This window comes from Scophthalmus maximus, chromosome 18 (genome assembly GCF_022379125.1).
Source record: "Scophthalmus maximus strain ysfricsl-2021 chromosome 18, ASM2237912v1, whole genome shotgun sequence".
NCBI lineage: Eukaryota > Metazoa > Chordata > Actinopteri > Pleuronectiformes > Scophthalmidae > Scophthalmus > Scophthalmus maximus.
The window spans coordinates 13,195,685-13,220,640 of record NC_061532.1 but is presented as its reverse complement, the minus strand read 5'-3'; the positions used below and the strand labels follow the sequence as shown (position 1 = coordinate 13,220,640).

Genomic DNA, 24,956 nt, shown 5'->3' with positions numbered 1-24,956 from the left:
CTAAAAAGTGTAACTTTGCGGTTTATTTTGAAGGTAAACCACTCAAGTTCCGGTTTTGCTCCGTCTGACACAGACACTTCCGATCAGCTGAGGCTCACCTGACGCTGGCTGAAAAACCTGCTGCTCGGTTTGTTTACAATCCGTCAGTGGGCGCATCGGCATCTTTGACCCCAGTCACGAGTTGATTCATTTTATCTGTGCGGTTATGGGCAGTCACAGTAAGCTGTGTGTGAAAAGACAATTGATTCTGCGTTTGGTTGACATGCGACTAATTTGATTCTCCAAAATAATTTTAAATATTATAAAATAACTTGGTGAAAGACGAACACAATAACTATTAAAAACCATGCAGTCATTAAAACCAAAGGATATATTTTTGTCAAAATTGTTGCAGTTATTTGTTTCCACTCTTTACGGTCTTAACTGTAAAACAAATTTAAATGAAAATAAAAATGAAAACATTTCTGATGGTATGTTGCGAATTCAGCTCTTGTCACTTTAAAATCCTCTGCATTATTGTGCCCGTGCGACTTGTATGCATGTGTGTGTTTGTGTGTGTGAGTGTTTGTGCGTCAGGGAATCTCAATAAAGCTTTGACGTTTCAAAACATCATGGCGGCTCGCACAGTGCCTTCCGCTGTCAGAGGCTTCGTGAAATGTTTCCTCAAAGACTCAGCCCTCGGCTCCAGGAAGGTTTGCAGTCTGTCAGCCAGTTGCGCGGGAAAAGGTGAGGCGTCTCTCCGTTGTGTCGTAGTTACTTTATGATGCGTCTCTTGTGAGATTTAGGATGTCACAGCGTGTTACAGGTGACACATGGTTTGGTAACTGTCCTTTCCTTACATCACCAACAGCATCTCGATTACTCGTCACCTTCGCGTTCTCTCTTTCTAATCGCGGTTGTATCAACTCTAATGGAATGGAGATATTTTCAAAGCGTCAGGATGAAGGATCACGTGTCTTTATGTTCCCATGCTTCAAGGTGACACCAGTCGGAGGAGATGCAGTTCATCCGCATCAGCCTGCTCCTCCTCCTCCGAGGCAGCAGCAGCAGCAGCAGATGTCTGTGCCTCTTCTGAAACCATTGAGCACTACGATCGCCTGGTTCAGTGTGGCTCCCTGAGGGAAGACGCTCAGCAGAGACACGTCGTCCGGCAGCTGGCTCAGCTGCAACATACCCTGAGGGAGAACAGCAACAGCACACACCTGAGGCCACCTCCTCCAATACTGGAGTCAAAAGGTGGCCCCGGCGTTACCACAGCAGATAACAAGGGCGGTGACACTGAGGCTGAGGTATTGTATTAAGATGTGGTCTGATAATCAGTGTCCTCCAAAATCTCCTCCTGACAAATGGCCCTCCCCAGAATCCAGTGAACATTGTTAAGGTTATTTAGTTGTTTAGATCGCAACTCTTAATCTTATAAACCATTTCATCATTCTCACCATAACAATGTTTTTGATCTAATTGAAACATGTATAGAGTTGCTGTAGTTATCCTCCTCCTTTTGGGTGATTTCCTTTTTTAATTAAATTTTTGAGATCGTGACTGCATGTTGCCGGAAAAAAAAATTCAAGTCAGTTGATCAAGACCACACCACAGATGTAATGTCAGTGGCACAGCAGATAAATTGCCTGGTGTGTCACAGGGATTTGGCTAAATGCCATTACAGAGCAGCATGAACACACCTTTTCAAGACCTTCTCTACAGTTCTGCCAGAGCAACTGGAAACACTTCCTGTCTCTTTGACCTGTGAAGTCAATCTACCGTATGTTACTGAACACAAAACAACCCTCCTCCCCTAAACACTGTTTAGTACTGGGTCACGTTGGAGAGAGAGAAAAGAATATGAGATTTTTTTTCAAAAGAGGATTACACAATTTTCAGTCTATGGTTGGAGATATTATGTGTAAGGCTGTGTTTATACTAGCAGTAAAATTTAATTAATAGGTAGAACAGATTGATGGAAAGCGAATAGTTAATTGGGAAAACAGAAAAAGAGAAAATTCAAGTTTAGTAATGAATTAATTAAAACAGAACTGCCACTGCTTTATAATCAAGACCAGTGCCCTGGTATCCAAATTCAAAGTCCACTTACTAGCTTTCTCCTTACACAGTGTTCATCATCAGATTGAATATATAATTAACTAAAAGCGACTAAAAGCGATTTGAATCCAAAACACTTTTTGTAAAATTCAGTGAATATTTCCTCACAGTCCGCCAGCTGTCTGTTCTGTGTGTGCCGGAAAAAAAATAAATTCTTTTGGCTCAGCACTGGCTCTGTAAATTGAAAACAACAACAAAAAAGGTGGACCTTACAACACAGCATGTGCAGTTTGTTAACATCACTCCCCGACACCGTAAAAGACGCGCTAGCGACAGATGCTACGCGCCTGGGGTTTTGGCCTCGTGATTTAGCGCGGCGGTCTCCCATACCCAAGGCTGCGGGCTCGAGACCCGATCAGTGCAGTCAAAAAGTGTATACATTCAAAAAGAAGTATTCTGCCTCTCAAATAAAATAGTGGAAATAGTGCTGCGTGTGGTAGAAAAACATGGAGTGATTCTTGACACAGATTCGGCATTTACGTGACCGCTATATGTTTAAAGCCTTTAAACAGTGTAGCATCTGGACTCTCATTTGGTTATAAAGCCCCACTGACATCTTACATATGGGAGGGGGGGGACTTCACAGAGTCCACTGCACTGTACCCCAGTTGTATCACTGATGGTGGCCGTGGGGCTCAGGTCAAAGGGAGGGTAGGGGTCTGGGAAGTGCATTGTGCATGTGAGTTTTGGAACGGCGTAATGTAGGGGGCTGTTGTTGTTTTTAGGTCAGGGGAGCTGACTGTCTAGTATCTGGTGGTGGGAGTGTTTTTTGTTGGTTTGCTGGCACAAGCACATAGGGTTAGGCAGAGATTTTGGAAGGCAGCAGGGCAGACCTCCCGCTGGGTCCATCCCGGCACCCCTCTCACTCTCTCACCATCCCCACGCAGTAATGAGGGGATCCCCATTGTCTGCGCCATTCTTGTCCTTTTTGCTTTTGATTCGGGACTCTGACAAATACTTTGGTGTCAGGCTATCAACACCCCCCCTCTCTGCTTTTGCACCTTATTTCTTGCGCCGGCTCTCACACACACACACACACACACACACACACACACACACACACACACACACATACACACTGACTGGAGGTCTTATGCAATTATTCTGGTTTGAATCAGGTCATACCACTGTCCTTTCGGTGTCTGTCCTCTCCCTCTGAAAGTGCCGCCATTGTCCTCACTAACTGACCAAGTCTGTGAGGAGAGTACACTTGACTTAATATTGACCCAATGTGGCGTGGTTTTGCGGTTGGTCGGCTAACAATGGGCCATTGTTTGGTGGGAGCCGCACTCTCCAAGTCAGACCTGAATCATAGAGTCGTCCTGTACACGATCGGCCTCCAGCAGGACAGGACACTTATATCAGTTAAACCTAACTTGGACTCATTAAACCACTAGATCAATTGACCTCGTGAGAGGAACAGCCTCTCTGGCTGTAGTCAAACATGATCAAACATAGGTTTCCTGAAGTCGTCTCCAAGCCAAAGTGGTCATGTCCCGCATGTGAACTTTCCACTCATGCGCCAGGCTATATCCTCCACCAGGAGGTGAGACAAGGCCACGGAGCTCAGCTAGACAGTGTGGCTGAGGGATGGCCTTGTCCTTCTCCACTCTGCCGAAGCAGAATGGCCTCCAGCCATCACTGACAATTACCCCACCATGCCAGAGGGCAGCTTGGGAAGTCAGGGAGAAGTCACACACTGTTATGCCAGAGCAGACAGGAAAGGCTTGTTGCTCTTCCAATATTTCACTATTTCACAGGACAGGCAGTGGACGGACGGGGTGGATGGGGTAGAGACAAGGGGAAGAGCGGGGAGAGGGCAAAGGGAGAGGATGGGTAACAAGTTTGTTTTTTCATTTAGTTTTCAATCCACCATTGTCTGCATTTACCAGAGTCAAGTCCTGCTTGTGCAGTGGACACCGAGTGCAGTGGACACTGAGTACCGTCCCAATGAAGTGGTTTCTAAATTAAATTTTAGGAGGGCAGTCCTTTCTATTTAGTGCTGAGTTAATGCCGAAGCTATTTGCCGTTGCCCAGTTACTGAGATGGAGTATCAGCGACTTCAGTGTTGCCAAACCCTGTGTGTAATACATCTGTTATTTATCCTCCTGAATACAAATATGCCTCAAGTTATCATTGCATGTCATAATTCAACTGATGACATACGTGTTTACGTGGCTTGGGCCCTCTTTAGAGATATTTGGCTTTACTCAATATTCTCAGCTCGGTCACACAGAAGACTTTTAAAAAATTTTTTTGAAGCAAGGATCTTTTGATGATAGGAGGCAGGCAGCACAATGACTTCCAGCAGCACCTCAATGCAACAGTACCGTATCACAATTAGCAGCGCTAAACAGACTGCACAGACAAGTCCACTCCATCTTGTATGGAGCCTCATCCAGTCCTCTCCGTTTTGTCTGACAAATCCCCCCATTGTTCCTCTGATGATGCTTTTCTTTCGTGGGAACCCTGGCTTGTCTTGTTGATTAGATCCCCTTTGTCTTCCTCCCCTGCAGTGGGCTAGTCTGGAGAATGTGAAACCTCACACTGTAGTGGTGGCTTAATGCCTCAGCATACTTTGTTTATTAAAGGATGATTCAGTCTTATATGGTAATGAATATAACGCAGATTATTTAGGTCACCAGCTATAATGTGTTGTGCTTTTGAGAAGGAATTAATCAATGCATTCATTTTGGATGACCTTCATGATTTGGGGTGAACTGTTATGAATTATATTTTTTGATGACGAGCAGTTGTTAGAAGATTTGATATCAAACAAGCTCACCACAGTCATTATCTTATTTTCCTTTTCTTTTTCCCCCTGAAGGGAGGTCACACTCCACGACCCCCAAAAGGCTTCTACATCTATGGAGATGTTGGTAAGACCACATGAAGAAAATGTATTTTTATCATAGAAATACAAATCAAAATGGCTTTTTCTACTGTGATAAACCTCTTTTTTGATGAATGAGATGAGGATATAAGTAAGAAAAGTAACATTTTTTCTCAACATCTCTCCCTCTCAGGCACAGGGAAGACCATGGTTATGGATCTGTTTTACTCCCATGTGGAAAACGGCCATAAAAAGAGAGTCCACTTCAATGGCTTCATGTTAGACATCCACAAACGTTGGTATTTCCCTCCCACTCCGCTGCCTCTAACTATTGAAATTCTGTTTTTAATGACTTCGTGGAAGTTTTCTGACTCCGTTCGCTCGAGATCCTATATTTATCTCTGTTTGTCCTGAAACCCTCCTGCTAATTGTCTACCATTATGCATACAGGTGAAATTATTGCTGTATTCTGTATTGTCCGTGGGTTTTGGGCTGCCGATGCAGGTGTGCTTTAAGATGTGCCTGACGTTTGTGTGCTGCTTAAAGGGATCCACCGGAGGAAACAAAGCCTGCCAAAACGAACGCTCGGGAATATGTTCACCTATGACCCCATATCGCCGGTTGCCATGGAGATTAGCAACGAAACCTGCCTCTTGTGCTTTGACGAGTTTCAGGTGAGCGAGTGTGTTACAGGCTGTGTGTGTGTGTGTGTGTGTGTGTGTGTGTGTGTGTGTGTGTGTGTGTGTGTGTGTGTGTGTGTGTGTGTGTGTGTGTGTGTGTGTGTGTGTGTGTGTGTGTGTGTGTGTGTGTGTGTGTGTGTGTGTGTGTGTGTGTGTGTGTGTGTGTGTGTGTGTGTGGAAATGGGACGGGATGCTTATATTTATCCTAATTATTCAGAATTATCTGGACACATTCAACACATATTTATACAAATGCTTTTATTGACATGTTCAGTATTCAGGTGCTGTGTATTATATTGTACTTGTGGATCCCACAGAAATGATGGCCCTTTGTCAGAGATCCTGAATATAAGACTCTAGCATATACAGAAAGCAAAGGGGTAATTATAGTCGTTGTTTTTTTTTGTAATAATGGTAACTTTATCTTTGACTTTTTTTTGTTAATAAGTCAGAAAGTTGTTTAGAAAAGTTCCACTGTCTATTCCAAGTGTAGTATTAGGTGCTCAAACTAAATTCTTTACCAGTGTTCAGTCTTTGCTGTATGGACAACTAGATGCTTCATCATCTTTTTGTCTCCACACAAAAAGAACTGGGGACATCTAGTGGCCTTTTTGAATATAGTATAATTGTACCATGACTTTCCAGGAGCAACCAAACATTCTTTCTCTGTACTAGTATATAGTAAAGATGTAATTTAAGAGGACAGTTGAATGAATGTTCTCCTGCTCTTTTACACACTCACATTTTCTCCCAAACCTTTACGACCAAGTCATTCATCATTTTTGTACAGTAGATATACACTACTAAAAGGCACCTTTCAGCCATTACTGCTGCAGGTTTATCATTATTTTTCCCTTTTGGTGTCAGAGGGAGTCACTACGGAAGCTCTCTCGGTTCTCTGTGAGGTAGTCTTCCATTCACAGCTGTAGAGATGGATGTGTGCTTCTGTCTTTTATCATCAGAACACATCTGTTCCGCAGCACAATATTGTTCCCCCTTACTGATATCATTACAGTTAATACCGGTGGGTCAAAAGGTCACACAAGGTGCGGTTGCTCTCTCTAATCACCCTCGATGCATCTGTGAGGATCAAGAGCCGCTCCTTTCATCCACCAGTCTTTCACATTTTAAACTGCGGTGCTGTTTGTGCATTCTCATTGATTTGTTTTGTTTTCCGTCGCCTGCTTTGCTGTTTTCGCCCGTCGACTGTTGCTACTGGTGAATGGAGGGGAAACAAGAAGACGTGCACGTTGTTTGTGATGCATAAACAAGAGGTAGTGAGGTTGGAAGAGTTGGGGGGGGGGGGGGTCTATACCAATCAGCATCCTCCTCCACTCAGTCATGCAAATGAGGCTCTGGGTATCAGTCGCTCTTCTGCTTCCTTAAGTGAGTGGAGCTAGAAAGCGACTGGCGGCGGCGGGTCAGATGGATCTTATCCTCTTAAATGCTAATGACATTTCTCCATTCTCTTCATTAGCGCCGTGCCATTATCAGTAATTTGTAGCCCCCCTCCCTCCTTTTACGGCCCCCACCCAGCTCCCCTAATGAATACTCGCCTTTGAGAGGTCGGAGATGGAAAGATTGGAAGAGTACGAGAAGGGAAGGAGAGTGAGAAGAAAGCGCTTCAGCGTCATTGTCTCAGGGCCTCAGTCACCGCGCGGCCTCTGTGAAATTGCTCATAGGTTGTGTACATAGAGAGGTGTAACATCAAAAGAGGTTTAATTTGGCACCCGTGTGCCTCGCTGTAAACTGACAGCCGCTTGAGTAATTGGATGCTCATTTAAATATCAGCATTGGCTGACGGGAGATTGCGCCATTATTTTTGTGTTCCACAAGTGCTACATCAGTCCCCTCCACCTTTCTCATTCTGTGGGTACCCATTCTCTTTCCCTCTCCCCTTACCCATTCGGCAATCAATATTGCCCCTCATACTATGCCCATGTTGAGGGCACATGAATAAACAAATTCAGGTTGTATAAAAGGTCATTTTTAAATGATTCTTTTGAAATGAAAATAAAATCCTGCGGTCGGAGGAAATGGGGGCCCCTTCAGAGAGACACAGCCTTGGCTTTCTGTTGCTTCTCATTAAACACACATGCACACGCACACACACTAATTTGATGCCCCTAGCCACCTCTCCTTAGCGAAATCAAGGCTTTAACACAAATGTTAATCAAGTATTGGCAAGGGCAGTGAGGCTAATAAGCAAAAGCAGTACGCTCTCCAGAGTATGAAAGGAGGCATATGCTGTGGGTATGGCCATCAGAAGGGCCTGTTATGTACAGAAAAATAGTTAAGAGGGAGTAAGAGGAGAAGGCGGGACAGATACCTGACTGAGAAGACTTCCTTTTCTAGTCAACACATCTGAAATCGTAAATGGTTTTGTGCAAAATTTTGACATGTCCTTCCTCTAAATGGTAGAAAAGTAACTTCATCCTTTTCTCTCGGTTTACTTAAAATGTGAATAGTTTGTTTTTCAGCAACGTTACTGGGTCATAAAGTTTCTCCACCACATTTGATACCATCTTTACAGCAATAAGTTTGCAATGGAAGGTCATTTTTTTATATAACAAAGAAATCTTGCAGTGATTAATTTTCTTTTACAATTTCACCGTCATCATGCGCAATCACTCAGACGCGTTATACACTGTACATGCTGCTTTGGCTAGTGTGCATCGCATGGTAACAGGATTTCTCCCTTCTAGATGTTCAAAAGAACAACAGAGGGGAAAGAGGGCGAGATGAGAGAATAAGAACAAAAGTGAGCGCTCTGCATTACGAATAGAAAGGTCAGAGCTCTTCATGTAGCAGCCTGCGACTCAAACGTCCTTGCTTCAGTGCCGTCATTGACCGTTCTTTATTGTGGACTCATGGAAATGATGTAGATGGAAAAAGGCAATGGACAGTTGAATTGGATTGATGTATTAACCTGGTAACGCCTTGTGTCTACAACACGCATGCACACACCTTTAAAATAAAAATTTTAAAAAGCCTTTTTATGTTCATCTGGGGTAGAAGCTTTGTCTGCCGTTGTAACCCCAGTCCGGATTCACATTGCTCCATTTTCATAATTCTATTCTTCCTCTTGTTTTCTCGCTTGGGTTCAGTCATTCTCATGTCTGCTCAGTTGATTAGCCCAGGTCCCCTTGCTCTGCCTCAGCTACTTGTCCTCAGCAGAAAGGCGCTTTGTGACCATTTGCAGTCAGTTCAAGTGGTTTAGGTGTGCGTGGATGTGTGCAAGTGTGAATGGCCATGACCAGACACAAAGGATTGAATGAGCACACCTGAATGACACTAATCAGCATGGAGTGTTAATAGCATGGTTTGACCTCAGACACACACGCATACACATGAGCAGTGTGGCTAGAAAAGGTAAATTATACAGTACTGTACATGAATGTCCTTCTTCTCCTTCCCTGGTTCTCTTCAGGTGACCGACATCGCTGACGCCATGATCCTGAAGCAGCTGTTCGAGACGCTGTTCGAGACTGGAGTGGTGGTGGTGGCCACCTCCAACAGATCCCCAGATGGTACGTCGACAACCAGTGTCTGAGGACAAAAATATTTTGTACGTCTCATTTGCTTTCAGCCAGTTCACCACTTCTGATGTTGTTACTCAACACACACACTGTAAATGGATATCATCAGAGTTTCACTGCAATGGCATTGTTTTCTGATTTTTAAATTTGCCAGTCAGTCCATGTAAAGCAAAGGCTATTTTAAAATAAATCTTCCGAAACCATAAAAAACATATTTAACATTAACTATTACATAAAGATTTATTGTGTAGTCTCTGTCATAATAATTTGGTAAATATTTATACTACTACAACCTTAGTAGTAGCAGAAACAAATATTCAGTTTGACTGCTATTCTAGAAACGCATAATAATTTTAGAGAAATTTTTAAATGTAATTGACAACATGCATCTGGTAAAACGTTTCTTTATTTTAAATTTAATCATTTGACTTATAAATCACCATAATCTGGGAGACGCATGAAAAATAAAGCCTGGTATGTTGGAGAGGAGTTTTGCAACATATTCAATGTTGCTGAAGCTCACAGCAGTCTGCACGTCGCTGAGAGAGTAACCGCTAACTCGTCAGCTTTTTGTGATTTATTGCGAGGATGCATCAATGCTCAGAATTCTTCTTTAATAAAAAGCTCAGTACAAGAAGGACTAATAGCCTCGGCCCTGAAGGTCCACTTAACTATTCAGCGAACGGTAGACTCTGCCTCCATCTACAATGACAAGTAATATTCCCGGAACATCAGTCATTCTCTCCTCCGCAACCTGTGACTAAAGCCCAAAGTCTGTGACGTGCACTGAAGGTCGGCCATTTTCCTGAACTTTTCCGAAGGGGTTATGTGTACGAACGCAAATGTCCAAAAGTTTTGCTCCGGATGTTTTCCGGAACTTTTCCTGCCAGCCCCCTTGTAGAATTTCTGGAAACTGTCCGAGTGAGCCCATGTGAGAATACAGCAGGAAAAGTCTCCGGAGGATTCACACCGGGCAAATTGGCTCTTTGTCCAGGTGCCACCCCTCGCCGCAATTTTCCAGAAATATTCCCTGCTGTTGTTAAAGCCCCTGACCCGAAAAAAAATCCCTTGCTGTGTTCTCTACAGAGTACGTTAATGGCAAACTCCGGAAAAGGTATCTTTCAATTCATGTGTGAAACAGTTAAAGTAACAAAAGCGCATTTTACAGCTACTTTACATCTACATCATTGACTTGATGCATTTATCCAAAAGTGCTTAGCTCCAGCAAGAATCAATTGAGCTCTACGTGACCACACCAACTACTTTCCTACTTACTAGAATTAACAGGAGGGAAAACGACGAGGAACATTCGATGCAGCTCTCCCCTGCAGCGACACGACGCAAACTTTGAACAGGCTTTTGAAGTTGCATTTGCAGCCGGCGGAGTGAGGTCGGGGGAAGAATAAGCAAGACGGTGATCAAGGTGCAGATAAATGCATGATGTGCCATCTGATGTTTTTCTTTCTCGAGGAAGATGTTGATGTCCCAAAAACCTTAAGTGGGGTTACAAAGTGGGTGGCAGCAAGACGGCTCTCGCAGACAAAGACAGGCGCCTCTGATATTTACTAGCTATTAAGAACAAAGCGCCAAACCATGAAAAGTTGATAGAGAGCCTACTTGGTATTAATTAGCTGGTTAATGGAACACTGAAAGCCATAAGGGACAACTAGACATGAAAGGCCTACATTTTCCACCTTTATTGATGTGGAGATGCTGGTTTCAAAAAAGCCTGAGATGTGTGTGGGGGGGAACTTAGAGATAGGTTATTGCTAGAATGTCTAAAGCAGTGTTTTATTTTTTTTATATACTGATAGAGTTTAATGAGATGAGGAGGATCAGTGGGCGGTAAAACGGTGTCTCATCCTTGAGTGGAACACTTTCAGTACACTGGAGTTCATGTGCACTTTATGTTAATGCCCTGAGCTTCTTTCAATTACCATGAATTAATCATTTTTATTGAAAGTGGCCTGGTTGCCACCGTTTATAGCAGTTAAATGTTGTGTCATGGGAAATATCAAATGAACCATAGCTGGCTCCATGTGTGAGGGAATAGTTCGGCATTTTTGTCAAATACAATTGTTTGTTTTTAATGCTGCGAGGTAGATGACAACATCAATATCTCTTATGTCATGTACAGTAAAAATGAAGCTTTTGTTAGCAGCTGCTTAGCATAGCATAAAGATCCCCCGTAAAAATCCATCTCCTAGTACCTCTAAAACTCTCTTTCAGGAAGTGACTGCACCTGGACCATGCACACGAACACCAGAAAAGCCACTTAGATATTTTTTACACTTCAGTATTTTTTTTCATAATAAACCAAAAAAGGTTGGACCTATTCATTTGTGAGCTTTGGAGATTTTGTCACCTTTAGAACAAGCCAGATGTACAGTTTCCCCCGTTGGCTGTGCAGTCATGAGAGTCCAGTCGAACTACTCGTCTAACCCTCGTCAGAGAGAGAATGTCCGAATATGTTCGGACTCCTTACCTCCAAGACCGGCAATGATCACGTCTCCCACACAGCACAGTCCGTTACAGTGTAGGAGCATTATCTGTGCGTCAGGTCCTACTGTAGTATAAGCTCAAGCCCAAACAACAACAACAACAACAACAACCACCGACCACTTGTTTGCATTCGCAGCTGTGGAGAGCTTAAACATCAATGTGTGTGTGTGTGTGTGTGTGTGTGTCTTTGTCTGTGTTTGTGTGTGAATCCCTATCTGTTTTATCTGTCTATCAGGGATGCTACTTCAGATGTAATTTGTTCCAGCCGAGCTAATTGAAACCTCCATTCAGCGAGCCGCTGTGGACATTGTCCGCGCTGAAAAGGCGACAGTCCTTTCTCTCGCCACCATTGTTTGGGAATGTAATGAATTTTATGTTGCTGCCGCTGCCGGTAGAGAGAAATCCATTTTTTTCCCCCCTGCCCTGTTCCCAGTGCTTTTGTCATGCCTCCCCCACCCATCCTTCAGTTCATCAATAGACACTTTATTTGCCAATCTGTGGCGGGGGAATGACATTATTAGGAGGCTAAACAGCAGCCCTAATACAGGCCCTCCCCTCCTCTTTCAGATCTGTACAAAAACGGACTTCAGAGGGACACCTTCCTACCTTTCATCGACGTGCTGAAGGTAGAGACAAAGTCATCCCTCTGTCTTTTTAATTTATTCATTTGTTTAACACACACACACATACACACGTGTGTGGCATGTGTGTCTCTGTGTCTATGTCTTTTTGCAAGTTGCTCTCCAGTGGTTTTATGTTGTCTGCTTCCTGGTTGCCTCGCACAGTGTCACAAAGCTGTCTTTGATCACTGAAAGGCTCGCAGCGAGAGCGAGAGAAAGGTAGGGAGAGATGGAAAGCGCGTGAGGGAGTACAGGTAATGTGAATGGGACGTGGGCGGACGGGCTGAGTGACCGACCCAGGCTGCTTGCATTTCAAAAGTATGGGGGGGAGAGAGAAGCGACACATGGCAGTTAGCATTTCTAGCGAAAAATCTACTTTGCAATTTAAGCAGGCAGCGCCATTATGCCTGCCTGCATCTCAGATGATCATTGATGCGTTTGGAGTGATCATGATAATAAATAGTTGCATAATAATGTTGTTGTCCTGCATTTTGCAACAGAGGAGGGAAGCATTCTTGCACCTTTTATTGGTATTTAGTACAAATGGTAAAAGGCAAGCAACATCCCACTGCAGCACATTATACCATGAATGCAAAACTGTGTCCTTTCAACCATTTATTAAAAATATATATTTAACCGCAGAGGGAAACTAGTTTAACATCCTGAATAAATGCCTAATGGATATGTAGGTAGGTACATGACACAGACATGTGAGCTGAGTCACACTCTCAGCAGGTTCAGGTCAAAGTAGCAGATAAATGCTCTCAGCTCAAAATCACCTCTCCATAACGCTCCTTGAATTTTTATGTCTTACTGCAAGTAACAGTTTTTAAATCATGATTTAATATAGATTCCAATTTGAATATATCACCCTTTTTTATATTAAACATCTGTTTTAGAGACTTGAGACTTGATATGCTGATATTTGTTTAGAATATTCCAATAACAAAATACCACTTTTATAAAGCATAATTTATACAGAGATTGTCCAACTGTTTTACAATGATCTGCACATAAATGTGGTCACATCTGAGCAGATTTGGGGTCATGTGTCAAGAGAAATACTTTTTACTACTACTACAACCACTACTAAGAAAAACTCCCATTGCACACCAAGTCTAAAGAATGAATAAACTAATAGATTATGCTTAACTGATATGTTGCCTCCTTGACATCATTAGTGGCCCGATTGGCCTCAAAACTCCACTATTGGTCAGACTCTAGACACGATGATGAATATGTTGTTGCAACGTCACTATGATCCCATTACATGTACCTGTTACCTGTCACCTGTTTCGTCACAAACCTCAGGCCGCAGACGGTTCCCACAAATGTAAATGCTCCACAACAGGGGAGGCCTTGGAGTCACCCAGCAGCACCCTTGCCCTCTCTCTAATCCACCCTCATCAAGGTCCTGAATGCCTGTTGTCCCTCTCTGCCCTGCAACTACCTCCTCTCTTTCAGGGTCCCATGTTCCCTTTTGTGAGACCATCTGGTTTTTGGGGTCGGGGTTTTTTTGGGGGGTGCGGTGCCTTCTCTATAGTGGGGCCCGTTCTGTAAAGTTGAAGCGTGTTTTAGCGGGGTCACGCTGCTAACTAGCTGACCCTTAATAGATTGAATTAATGCCTGCGGGGACCCGGCTGTGTGGGTCCCTCTTCCTGACGCAGCCCGATCTTCTATGCGCAGGCCTGAGTGTGTTTCCATAGCGAAGAGAATGAGGGTGTTAAAAAGTAAAAAAATAGCCTCTGACCTCTCCTCCCTATCACCTGAGACAGAGTGGTAGAGGTTAATCCACCGCCTCTGGCCGCCTGGGTTGAGGTCTTTATTTAACCATTGACTTCTGATTAGTTGGGACCCCTTTCTTTTTCCGCAGCACCCCTAAATAATCCAGTTTCCCTAATCTTAAAAAATAAGAAGTCAGATCAAGCGCCAATGTTTAAAGTAGATCCACTTGCCAGGCATGGACAAGTTCTTCTCTTCTAAAAAAAAGCTTTTAGTATGTTTACTAGTTGGTTTTTCTCTCATTCACTCAGTCATTTGTAATTTCTTGTCCTTTTTAGCATCACTCTAGACTCCATCAGGGAATCTATTCAGTTGTTGAGGCTTCTTTTTTTTTCTTCTTCTTTGTAGCCATGGCAAAGCTCAGCGTTCGGTGAAATACAGGGTTTAAGGGCTTTTTTTAATGGACACTGCCAGTATTGTAACTAAGACACTCTTTCTATCCGAGACTGTCCTCTCTCTCCACTTCACTTCTCATCAGCCATCCTCTCTCTACTCCTCTATTCCCGCTCTTTATTCTGTCACTACCCTGTTCTTGCTCACTGGCTTTACTCACCCAAGGTCAGGTCTCCGTATTTCGGTAGCAGAATAGTGACTTTATTTTACCTCCGCTTGTTCAATTGCAGTTGCGCACTGTGCTGCAGGAGGGTCTGGGGTGTGTTGGGGGGCGAGGGGGCGCATGACAACAACCCTGAGCATCTCTGGGTTTCATGCTGTTTTTTTAACCCTTCTTTTAATCCACTCTCCTCCCTTTTTTGTGTCACTGTACATGCTCTAACTGCTATGTGGTGGTGATGAGAGAGAAAAAATCCAAACAGAATGATAGAGAAAGGAAAAACTGATGAATGAGAGGGATGTGGTCCTCCAGTGAAGACCTTGGGGGGAAAAAAAATTTGTTCTGCTTCTGAGGAGCCGGCTGTCGTTTCAAACCCAGGTCAAATCAAAATGGATTTTGATATTTGATGACAGCTCCCTGTGTGCTGCGAGGGCAGACTGTACTTCTCTGTGTCTATTGTTTCTATAAAAGACATGGATTGAAAAATGACAAATCAATTTTCTCCCTTTCAACACAAGGAACTCAGTCTGGCTCTGTATTTATTGTCTAAATTTTTGATTGATCCAGTTACCTTGGCTTACTTCCTGCTGCCTAACTGATTTTATTTTCCCCCTGTTTTATTGTGATTCTTTTTATCCATGTCGATATGGAGGTTGGCAGCTGACTTGTTTACCGAAGAGTGTTTTTATACCTCAGTAATATATAATTGATGGTGGCAACTTTATATTGGGAAATTCTTTGTATAATCACTTTATCATAATCACTGATTTTAATATGACTTTGGATACCTTTCATTATATAAAAGCAGTTTATGTACTATCGTGACTAAGCTGAGCTAATGAGAAAAATCGGATAAATTTGCTCTTTTTTTAAAAACTTTTTTTGAACAGCTTGACAGTGCAATAGGAGTTAGAATGCTAAATCCTCATGGAGTTGTCGCTGTGTTTAAAAAAAAAAAAAGAAGAACTATTTCTCTTTTAATCTTGAAGCCCGAGCTTCTAGTGCTGGTCTGTTTTACTGCTCGGCTACTTGTCATCGACTCCTCTTGTCTGTGTGTTGCTGCCGACATGTGACGCCTCTGTTGGCCAGGTGCAGGAAGCGCAACCTGAATCCACAGAGTTCTGGGTCGGGTTTGGCCCCTCGGCGGAGCTCGAGAGGGGTTGAAGGTGGGGGGTCCAGTGGGGTCCTGGATCACGAAAGGTGGGGCCTCCGACTCAAAAGATGTTTCCCCAAGAGGAGCAACCGAGGCAGGGGGAGGTTGTGAGAACGACCCCGCAGAACAAACCACGGCTGGCCCAAGGCGGTCACACTTTAAGGGAATAGATCATTAGGTGTAATTAGGGTGTTCACATTGTCACGTAAACCCCCGACTGCCCAAGAATGAATAAAACCGGCAGAGACACCCCCCCACGCACGCACGCACGCACGCACGCACGCACGCACGCACGCACACACACACACACACACACACACACACACACACACACACACACACACACACACACTCAGCAGCTCCCCAGTTAGTGAAAACACTTTGATGTCAGAAGAGTCGTCCAGAACTTGCCGGCATAAAGGCAGTGTGTTTTAAGCTTTCTCTCTTTTCTCCCCCGTCTCTCTCTCTCTCTCTCTCTCGACCCCTCCACACCTCCCTCCCTCTTTTCTTCAGTGTCCCTCCACACAAGGCTGTAAGACACACACGGTTGATTGAATGACAACCTCTCTCTCTCTCTCTCTCTCTCTCTCTCTCTCTCTCCCTCTCTCTCTCTCTCTCTCTCTCTCCCCCCCTTCGTCTCTTTTTCAGCCTTCCCACCCTGCATTTCTTTGAGGCCTGGTCAATTCTCCGGGGCCAAACAAAAAAAAGCATCAAATGTTTTCTGCTGCCGGGTAATGAGGGAGTGGACCTCATCAGGGCCCAATAGTCAGCTATCCTTGGCTTTTGTTGCAGCTCAATGGCACCGCGCTCTTTGAAAAACTCAAAAGCAACTTTTTGAGGAGTGAAGGATAGAGAGAGATATGTCGTAGCGGGAGTGGGCACAGAGGGGAGTTGAGGCAGCCACCACCAAAAAAAAAAAAAGCCACTCTGTTTTTATGCTAAACGGCTGTCCAGAGAGAGCGGAGGACAGCTCGGACAATGGCGTGATTGGACCTACATGTGTTTGGGTGACTTTTTTCTAAGGAGACGCTGATTCTCATGTCTGTCATCTCTCTCTGTCTGGAATCAGCCACACTTAGGACTAGTTTTCACACCACAGGCACAAATATCTAATATTAAGGCATGCCTTCAAATTAATTTACAATACAAGGGTTATTTCATTTTATCAATTTATTTTTTATACTATACAGATGTGTATAACATATTGAAAGATTGTCACAACCTCCTGGAGTCTAAAGTAATGTCTTCAAATTTATTCATTTATACTATTTATTATAACCCTAACCCTTTGAAAATGATATAAAAAAAAGAGATATAAAGCAATTCAGTGAACCAGTTAGCCATTTATGCTTTGAAAAAAATACATTTGTCTTCTACAGAGAGGGGCTAAAGGGACAGTGACAGGGAGATGAGATGAAGTTGAAAAGCAGACTGTCTGAGATCGGAGTCTGTGCGGGGGGGTGGGGGGGCACGATGCGGGGGAGGGTGAAATCTTGGAGGAGTGAGAACTTGACAATCCCCTCAAGACGGATAATCAAGTAATGACCCCGCGAGGCTTCAGCCTCATCTGATTATAAATAACCAATGGAATCATCATCGCTGATTGTGTTTCCATTCCACCTTCTCTCTTATTTGTGCCTCGCTCCTCCGTCGAGAAATGCATCGGCGGTCTCCGCCGACGGTAGAGAGACGCTTCACAAAAGGAGGGAGCAGGAGATGGCAGGAGAAGAGACAAACTGAGACTCTAATGATGTGGCGGCGATAGTGACAAGATTTTTCTTTTTCTTTTTTCTTTTTTGAGGGACTATTTACCCGTTGGTGGGGTCACAGTAGGTTGATGAAATGACACCTCCCTTTTGTGCGTGGGGGAGGGCGAGTTTGTCAGGTTGTTATTAAGCCTGATTCAGCCAATTGGCTCAGAGTGGGAACCCCGTTTGTGTGAGCGGACACGGAGATAAAAAGTTGACAGCGGAGAAGAATAGAGTATTTCCGTCCCCTTGCTTTGTGATGATTACTAATTATCCTGCAGCCTAAGAGGGCCAGTGGCAGAAACTCACTGATTTCATAATTTACTGGAGCTGTCGCCGACATACTCTAGTCAGCTAGGTGATGGCTCGGATGGGATGATACGCAATTCCTTTCTCTTCTTTGATGGAGCAGTTGAGATGATTATAGTTTGTGCTGCACTCACTGACATGAATCCTGTTGACGTTTTACACTATCCGGAGAAAGTCTGAGCTTTGAACGGCTACAAGAACAATAGATCATCTCGACGAGTGACACAAAAATCCCGGAGCTGTCAGAGGAAGAGTGAGACGTCGACTGCCCTCCGCGGTTGCTCTTAGTCCATTTTATTATCTATACTGAGAGGAAGCGGTGACTCCAAGTTCCTATTGTCCACAATTCAACTGGCAGATGAACAGCAAAGCAAAATAAACCATTTTAAAATATAGCAGAACGTAGTTAAAAAAAACATCTGAAATATCATATCATATCTAGAAATTCAAGAATTCCGACCACAAGTACAAGCACAGATTCAGACATGGTGGGACAACAATCTAAACATGAAAGATGGCATAATCATCTGGCAGCTTCTTGTGCACAAATTTATATTTTCAAATACTATCTTCATGTAGTTCACCGTGTGCCACTACGAGTGTTGCTCAGATGTGTCCGATTTGGCTGAAAGGAAAAAACGCCCCTCACTGTTCTCTGAAGCTCAAGGTTATAGCTTCAAATTGTAGATTTTGTTCAATGAACCATTGAAAAAACCCGAAGCTATTACTTTCACATTAAGAAGAGCACATTTTCACAATTGAGAAGCTGGATTTTCTTTCTAAATTTGGCTTGAAAAATTAGTTCAAGAGTTCAAGTATCAGTATTAGTATTTTTATATATATTTATGTAAACGTAAGCAAATGTTTTGAATGAGAAATAGAAATAAAATGGTGGATTGTTAAATTAAGAAGAGATGTAACAAGTAAGAAGGAAAAACACAACCAAAACATACGTTGTATAGATTTGTTGTCCTTTTCACAGATTTGTCATACTGTCTTTCTGTGTATTTGTGTGTACATGTGTACAGAATTACTGCCACACCATCTGCCTAAACAGTGGGATCGACTACAGGAGGCTGGACAAGGTTGCATCGGGCAAACTCTACTACCTGTAAGACGCACGCACGCACGCACGCCGGACGCACACACACACACACACACACACACACACACACACACACACACTAATATCTTCCCCATTTGCTCCTCTGTTTTCGGTCCAGATGTTGTGCATTGAGTAAAGAGAGTTATTAACCCGCATCCACAACACACACACACACACACACACTCACACACTCACACACTCACACACGCACACAGGAAATGTTTGTGCACATCATCTCGTTTTGATTTCATACGGACAGAAAGAGAAGGCAAAGGGACGGATACCCGGCGAGAAGCAGACTGGCAGATTTATAAAGAGCCACATTATCTTAAGAGATCTATGAAAAGAATGAAAGAGGAATCAATAGGATGTGGGAAAATGGTGGAGCTTTAAAAGCTAGTTTTCTATTTTCCTCCTTTCATACACGGCGTTGGGAAAACACACACGGACACACACTCTCACGGGGCACAAGCGGCATGAATGACACTGCTGTTGCTCATCGGTGTAGTGGAGCTTTCAAGTGCGTTCGTCTTTTCACCGTATGTAAATAGAGCACATTGCTCCCTTTTTACCTGGAGTTAAAACACAAGCACACACACAGGCGCAAACACACACTTTAAAATCTAATTTAGACGAGCATTCACTGGCTAATGCCCGTGTTTAGAGCCTAATATTCTGTTTCCCACACAAGGAGTGAAAAGCTAAGTACCCCCCCCCCCCCCCTCCTCCTCCTCCTCCTGCTGCTGTGCTCTTCTTGATGTCACTGTTTGATGTGACCACTTCAGAGTTATTAATTTCATATCCTATTATTTTTTCACTGCGTGTGCTGTGTGTGCTGTGCAGCACAGGGGAGCCTGGCGCCGAGGCCTTCTTGGATGCAATGTTCGAGGATCTGGCCTCCACACAAAAGAGCGGTAAGGAAGTTAAAGGTAACGTTTACGAGGAAATGTGTCCACTTTTTTATAATAGCGCCCTCTTACATAAGGAGACGTCAGAATTATTCACGTGTCCTTATGTAAGGCGTGGCGTGACAAACAACATGGCTAGTTCGGCGAAAGTAATAAAAAGTGAGTTTTATTTAAATGCTTGTAAAATGAGCTGCACATTTCCTCATTAAAGAATAAGGAATAAATTATTTGTATTTTTGATATGTAACAACTCCAATTAAAACTTCACTTCTGCTTTGTAAGTTAAAATGAGAATGATTTTGCCTCTGTTGTCTGAGATTAATTTGAGATTAACTGATAACTCTGAGATTAACTGATAGATTTCTTTTTAATGTGTTGATTTTGAGTGTGTGACCGGGGATCTCTACTGTTGTCTGGTGTGTGCGTTTCCACAGTTACAGGTCCTCGGGTGCTCACAGTACTGGGCAGAGACGTGACTCTGGGCAAGACCTGCGGCTCCATCGCCGACTGTACTTTTGACGAGCTTTGCGGCCGAGTGAGTGTTTCATCCAAGTTAGTTATGTGCTGTCGCAAGAGTTGCATGATAACACATATTCCTAACGGTGATACTTATAGCCTTAGATGATCACAGTTCTAGCTATATATCACTCTTTTTAAGAGCGTTTGCAAAGAACTTTGTAAACACAGGATAGTAGCATTGACTTCACCAGTTTCTCCCTTAATTTTATTTTTGTAGTATAGAGAGGCCCTTAACATGGGGATCGAACCTCTGGCTAAATTCAAACCCCCAGATATTCCAGTATACTCATACTCTGTATGAATTTTGGACCACCTGAGGACTCAGGATGCCTATATTCTCTTTTGACTCACAATCACACACACAAACCGAGTACACTCACACTCACAAAAATCCACTCATCACTAATCAAAACTGCTCAGATTCAAAGCACTTCTGCTGCCATTTTATTGCCTCTACCTCCTGTTTCTTCCCTCCTCTGCGTACGTATTGTCCAAGCCTGCGCTCTCAAACTGAATCACCTTCTCCTTCCATCTCGGTCCCATTTTATGCTCAATGTCAAAAAGCAAGTCTATTGACAATTTTGTGAATAGTTGAGCCCATTGTGCCCCGAAATGAAGCAGTGTGGTACAGTAATCTACTGTGTGTGTGTGTGTGTGTGTGTGTGTGTGTGTGTGTGTGTGTGTGTGTGTGTGTGTGTGTGTGTGTGTGTGTGTGTGTGTGTGTGTGTGTGTGTGTGTGTGTGTGTGTGTGTGTGTGTGTGTGTGTGTGTGTGTGTGTGTGTTTAAAGTCTCAAGTTTGATGAATAGCCGTGAGCTTTTGCAGCTTCAAGGCTTCTCTTGACATATGTTGGCACATCCAAATCACTTTTGAGAGCCATCATCCTGAATGGCAAAGAACCAAGGACGGGGACTAAAATGACATCAGGCTGAATCTTTTGCACCGAGTGCCGTCATTCTACATTTGGCATTTTTTTCATGTCTGAGCGTGTGTTAATGCAGCTGTACATATGTGCTACTCTTTAGCCTCTGCATTGCGATTTGCTGCTGCCGATTAGAAAGTTCATGTACGACTTCACTCTGGTGTGTAACCTGCTAAAGTTGTTGTCTTTCAGCCTCTGGGGGCCAGTGACTACCTGGAGATGGCACAGCTCTTTGACACCGTCTTCATCCGCCACGTTCCAGTGCTGACGCTGACGCTGAAGGACCAGGCCAGACGTTTCACCACCCTCATAGACAACTTCTACGACAACAAGGTGATTCGGCTGACATACCAGGGATGGTTGCATTGCCTCTTGATTCCCTACTTGGAAATATTTCTTTCTTACATACTTACATTTCCCCACTACATGCCTAAAAAAAGGATACGCTGCCGTAACAGACTCCGCCAACCTGGCTGCGGCAATTTTTTATCCCATTCAGGTTCCCTGTTGGTGTTCCACTTTGTCCCAAAAGGTGTTGAATGAGGTTGAGGCAAATAAAAAAAAAAGATCTTCCACACAGAAACTGGAAAACTATTTCTTTAAGAAATTGGGGGCCATTGTCAGAAAAGAGCTTCACCCACATTTCTGCCTCAAAGTTTGAAGGAAAATATTGTCTAAAATCTTACTGTATGCTGTAGCATTGAACAAAAATACCCCAAACCAAAACATGAAAATAGAATTTACTTCTATGTAAATGGTATTGTTATCCATTTAAAGTACAATGTTAAAATTTGCTAACAAAAGGTAATATAACCACTGAAACTTCAAATATAAAAAATATTTACATATACCTACCATGCTAACCTCATATTAGCTGACTTCCTATGCTATGATCCTCTGATTTTATCAATTTAGTTCTATATTGAATCAAAGAAAGAAATTTGATTCTGAAAAAAAAAAATCAATATACACTTCGTCTCAGGAATGCAATAAAACACTTCAAATGGATCAGCAATATAAGTAGCTTCATTGTGGCAATGAATACATGGATAAATGCTCTCATTTAATATTGATCACAGGAAACAGGACTCTTAATCATTAATAATACAGTAACTTACCTCCATAAACAAACTGGATTTGTGATCTGTCCCAGGTGAGGGTGGTGCTGCTCGCGGCGGCGCCTGTGGACCGACTGTTCATCCACTCGGGAGGGGACGATGAGCGGGACCGACAGCTGCTGGACGACCTGGGCCTCAGCGGGGTACGAAGCATGTCTGCTACAACAGAAGTTAGAGCAATAGGAAAAAACATCATCTTCAGTAAAAATATGAATGGAAGCTTAAAAATCAACATACACCAGAGCTTTGGAAAAAATCACATTGCAGATTTTTCTTCGTAAGAGTGAGATCACATATCAGTTCACCACCCCTCGCCTGAGTGTTTCAGGAATTTTCCTGCTGTTGCGTACGTTGTCTGACCCAGACAATATCTTTCTGCGTTCTGGGTGTGTGAAAGGCAAACTCAAGTCCAATTTTCTGGACATTTTCGAGAGTTCATGTCAGGAAAACAAAAAAGTTTTATTTAATTTTTGAATAATTTCAGGACTGAGAACCTGAGAACCTTTTCATTATTGCTATCTTCACACTCGCACATCTGCCAGTCCGTTCCGATGCTCTCAACCTCTCCTCTGTATTCACATTGGATTTGAGTGCATAAGCTTGCTAAACCTGGCGTTGGCTCTTTTTTTTTTTTTCAGGAGGCAGCCGATCGTTTGACTCTGTTCACGGCCGAGGAGGAGATCTTTGCCTTCCGGAGGACGGTATCCAGACTGGTGGAGATGCAAACTGAGTCCTACTGGATGGAGCGAGCCCGCAGTCGCAGCACAGAGCACAGAAACACGTAACATCCCGATTCTGACTGCCAGGATAATTATATACCTCCAGACGACACGGTACCTCGATAACTACTGACGCTGCATAAGCAAAAGGTTCTATTTAGCAGAAACAGAAAACAGCTATTTTGGGCAACCCATGCTAAATGTGTTAAGGAATTAGCAGTAGTTTGGTCCAGCACATCCAGGAATGACCTGATATCCGTAGTGAATATGTAAAAATGGATGCCTGCTGTCCTTTTGATCTGACTTCTTCATCTTATGCACGTGTGTTATATCTTTTTACTTTCAGGTCATTTTCTGTGATACGTACTCTGACTGTCCCCCTTAAGAGCTATTTAAATTTAAATCGTATAGAAACCTCAACATGTGTGAAAGCATTAAAAGATGCTTACTTCAGGGGTAGCGAGGCGGCCAAGTGTCCTTCACAGCAGTTGGCTACCGCCCTCTGGTGGCGAATGTGAAGAGGGTAAAATATTCTCACGCTGTGACACTTGATATGAATTTAAAATGTTTTACGTGATATTAATCCATATTTTGATTGTTTGTAATCGGAATTCTGTGTACAGGAAAATTCTGAGCTAACCGTATGTCACGTATACTAGCTATACTAGTCTTTATTTTGACGAGGACATGAAACTACATTTGCTATTTCTGACACTGTTCTTTGTTTCCGTCGAAGAGGGAATTTCGTCCCGTATTAAAAAAAATCTATGTATTAAAGTCATCAAGAAAATTTTCTTGGAGTTTAAATGACGAGGTTCCTGCAACCAAAAATTGTATTTGATATTTTTCACATTTCATCAGCTTTTGCACATGGAACTATTTAAATGTTTTCTTATTAAGATTCTTATATTTAATTGTGTGTTTATCATTCTTTCCAAGTTTGTGTGAAAAAGACATCTCCCTAACTGACCATGACAGTAAAGCTGAAAATTGCATATTAAGATAAATGATAAAATACATTGTTAGATGTATAAATATAAGATAAAAACCTCTAATAAAAGTACAGACAGAGATTTTTGCTCTGTGGTGATTTGTAACTCCGTTGCGTGCCTGTGGGTGGCAGCAGAGGGCAGCGAGATGCTGCAGGGCTTGTTATTGCGTCCATGTAAGGATGAGGTCATCCTAGTGCACCACTCCAGCCTGGACCAGCCCGCCTGACAACCACAGTCAGCAGCACCTACATTATCTCAGCCATGACCGTTACATTAGATACCGAGTTTGTGGTGCGTCCAAGCAGCCGGTGTCACGGAGCAAGTACAACATCCCCAGAATAAATCTATAATCTCATCAGACTCGTGGGGCAGTGAAACGGCTCCATGTCAAGCCCGATTCATGCACATGATGTGTATCTTTAAAAAACACACTTGTGTCGCTGGCAAGTGCCCAAGTCTATTCAACCATAACTCTCAATTAAAGAAGAATCAATCACACCCTATGCTGAGGTCCCTAATCCAATCAGAGCATTACGCTGTTGGGGGGGGGGAAGATCAGACACAAACACAGATGGCTGCCATACTTTGTGATAGTCTTAACTGGATGAACAACGCTGGCTTGGAGGGGTAGGATAGATCGAAAACCATTTGTCTCTCTCTTGTTGTCTCACGTTGAAATGGGAACAGAAGAAGAATACGTGTGGTGTCTTGACACATTTCTGCTTTAACATTACATTCAGGTGACTTGACAACCCAAAATATTCTAAAATGTCTTGAGTGTGTGTTGAGAGAGCAAATTTGACAATACCAGAATTTACGGAGTCTCGAACATGAACTTGATACTTGATTTGAGACA

General features: G+C 43.1%; 1 protein-coding gene across 1 annotated transcript; it reads left to right on the top strand.

Moving 5' to 3' along the window:
• Positions 1-108: 108 nt before the first annotated feature.
• Positions 109-24,181, top strand: afg1lb (AFG1 like ATPase b). The gene is made up of 13 exons (XM_035618501.2): positions 109-726; positions 979-1,289; positions 4,928-4,979; positions 5,127-5,228; positions 5,480-5,607; positions 9,044-9,143; positions 12,222-12,280; positions 18,848-18,930; positions 19,768-19,838; positions 20,267-20,367; positions 21,464-21,604; positions 22,425-22,532; positions 23,028-24,181. The coding sequence occupies exons 1-13, from the start codon at positions 441-443 to the stop codon at positions 23,172-23,174; spliced, it is 1,689 nt and encodes a 562-aa protein (XP_035474394.2). The 5' UTR covers positions 109-440; the 3' UTR covers positions 23,175-24,181.
• The last annotated feature ends 775 nt before the right edge of the window (positions 24,182-24,956 follow it).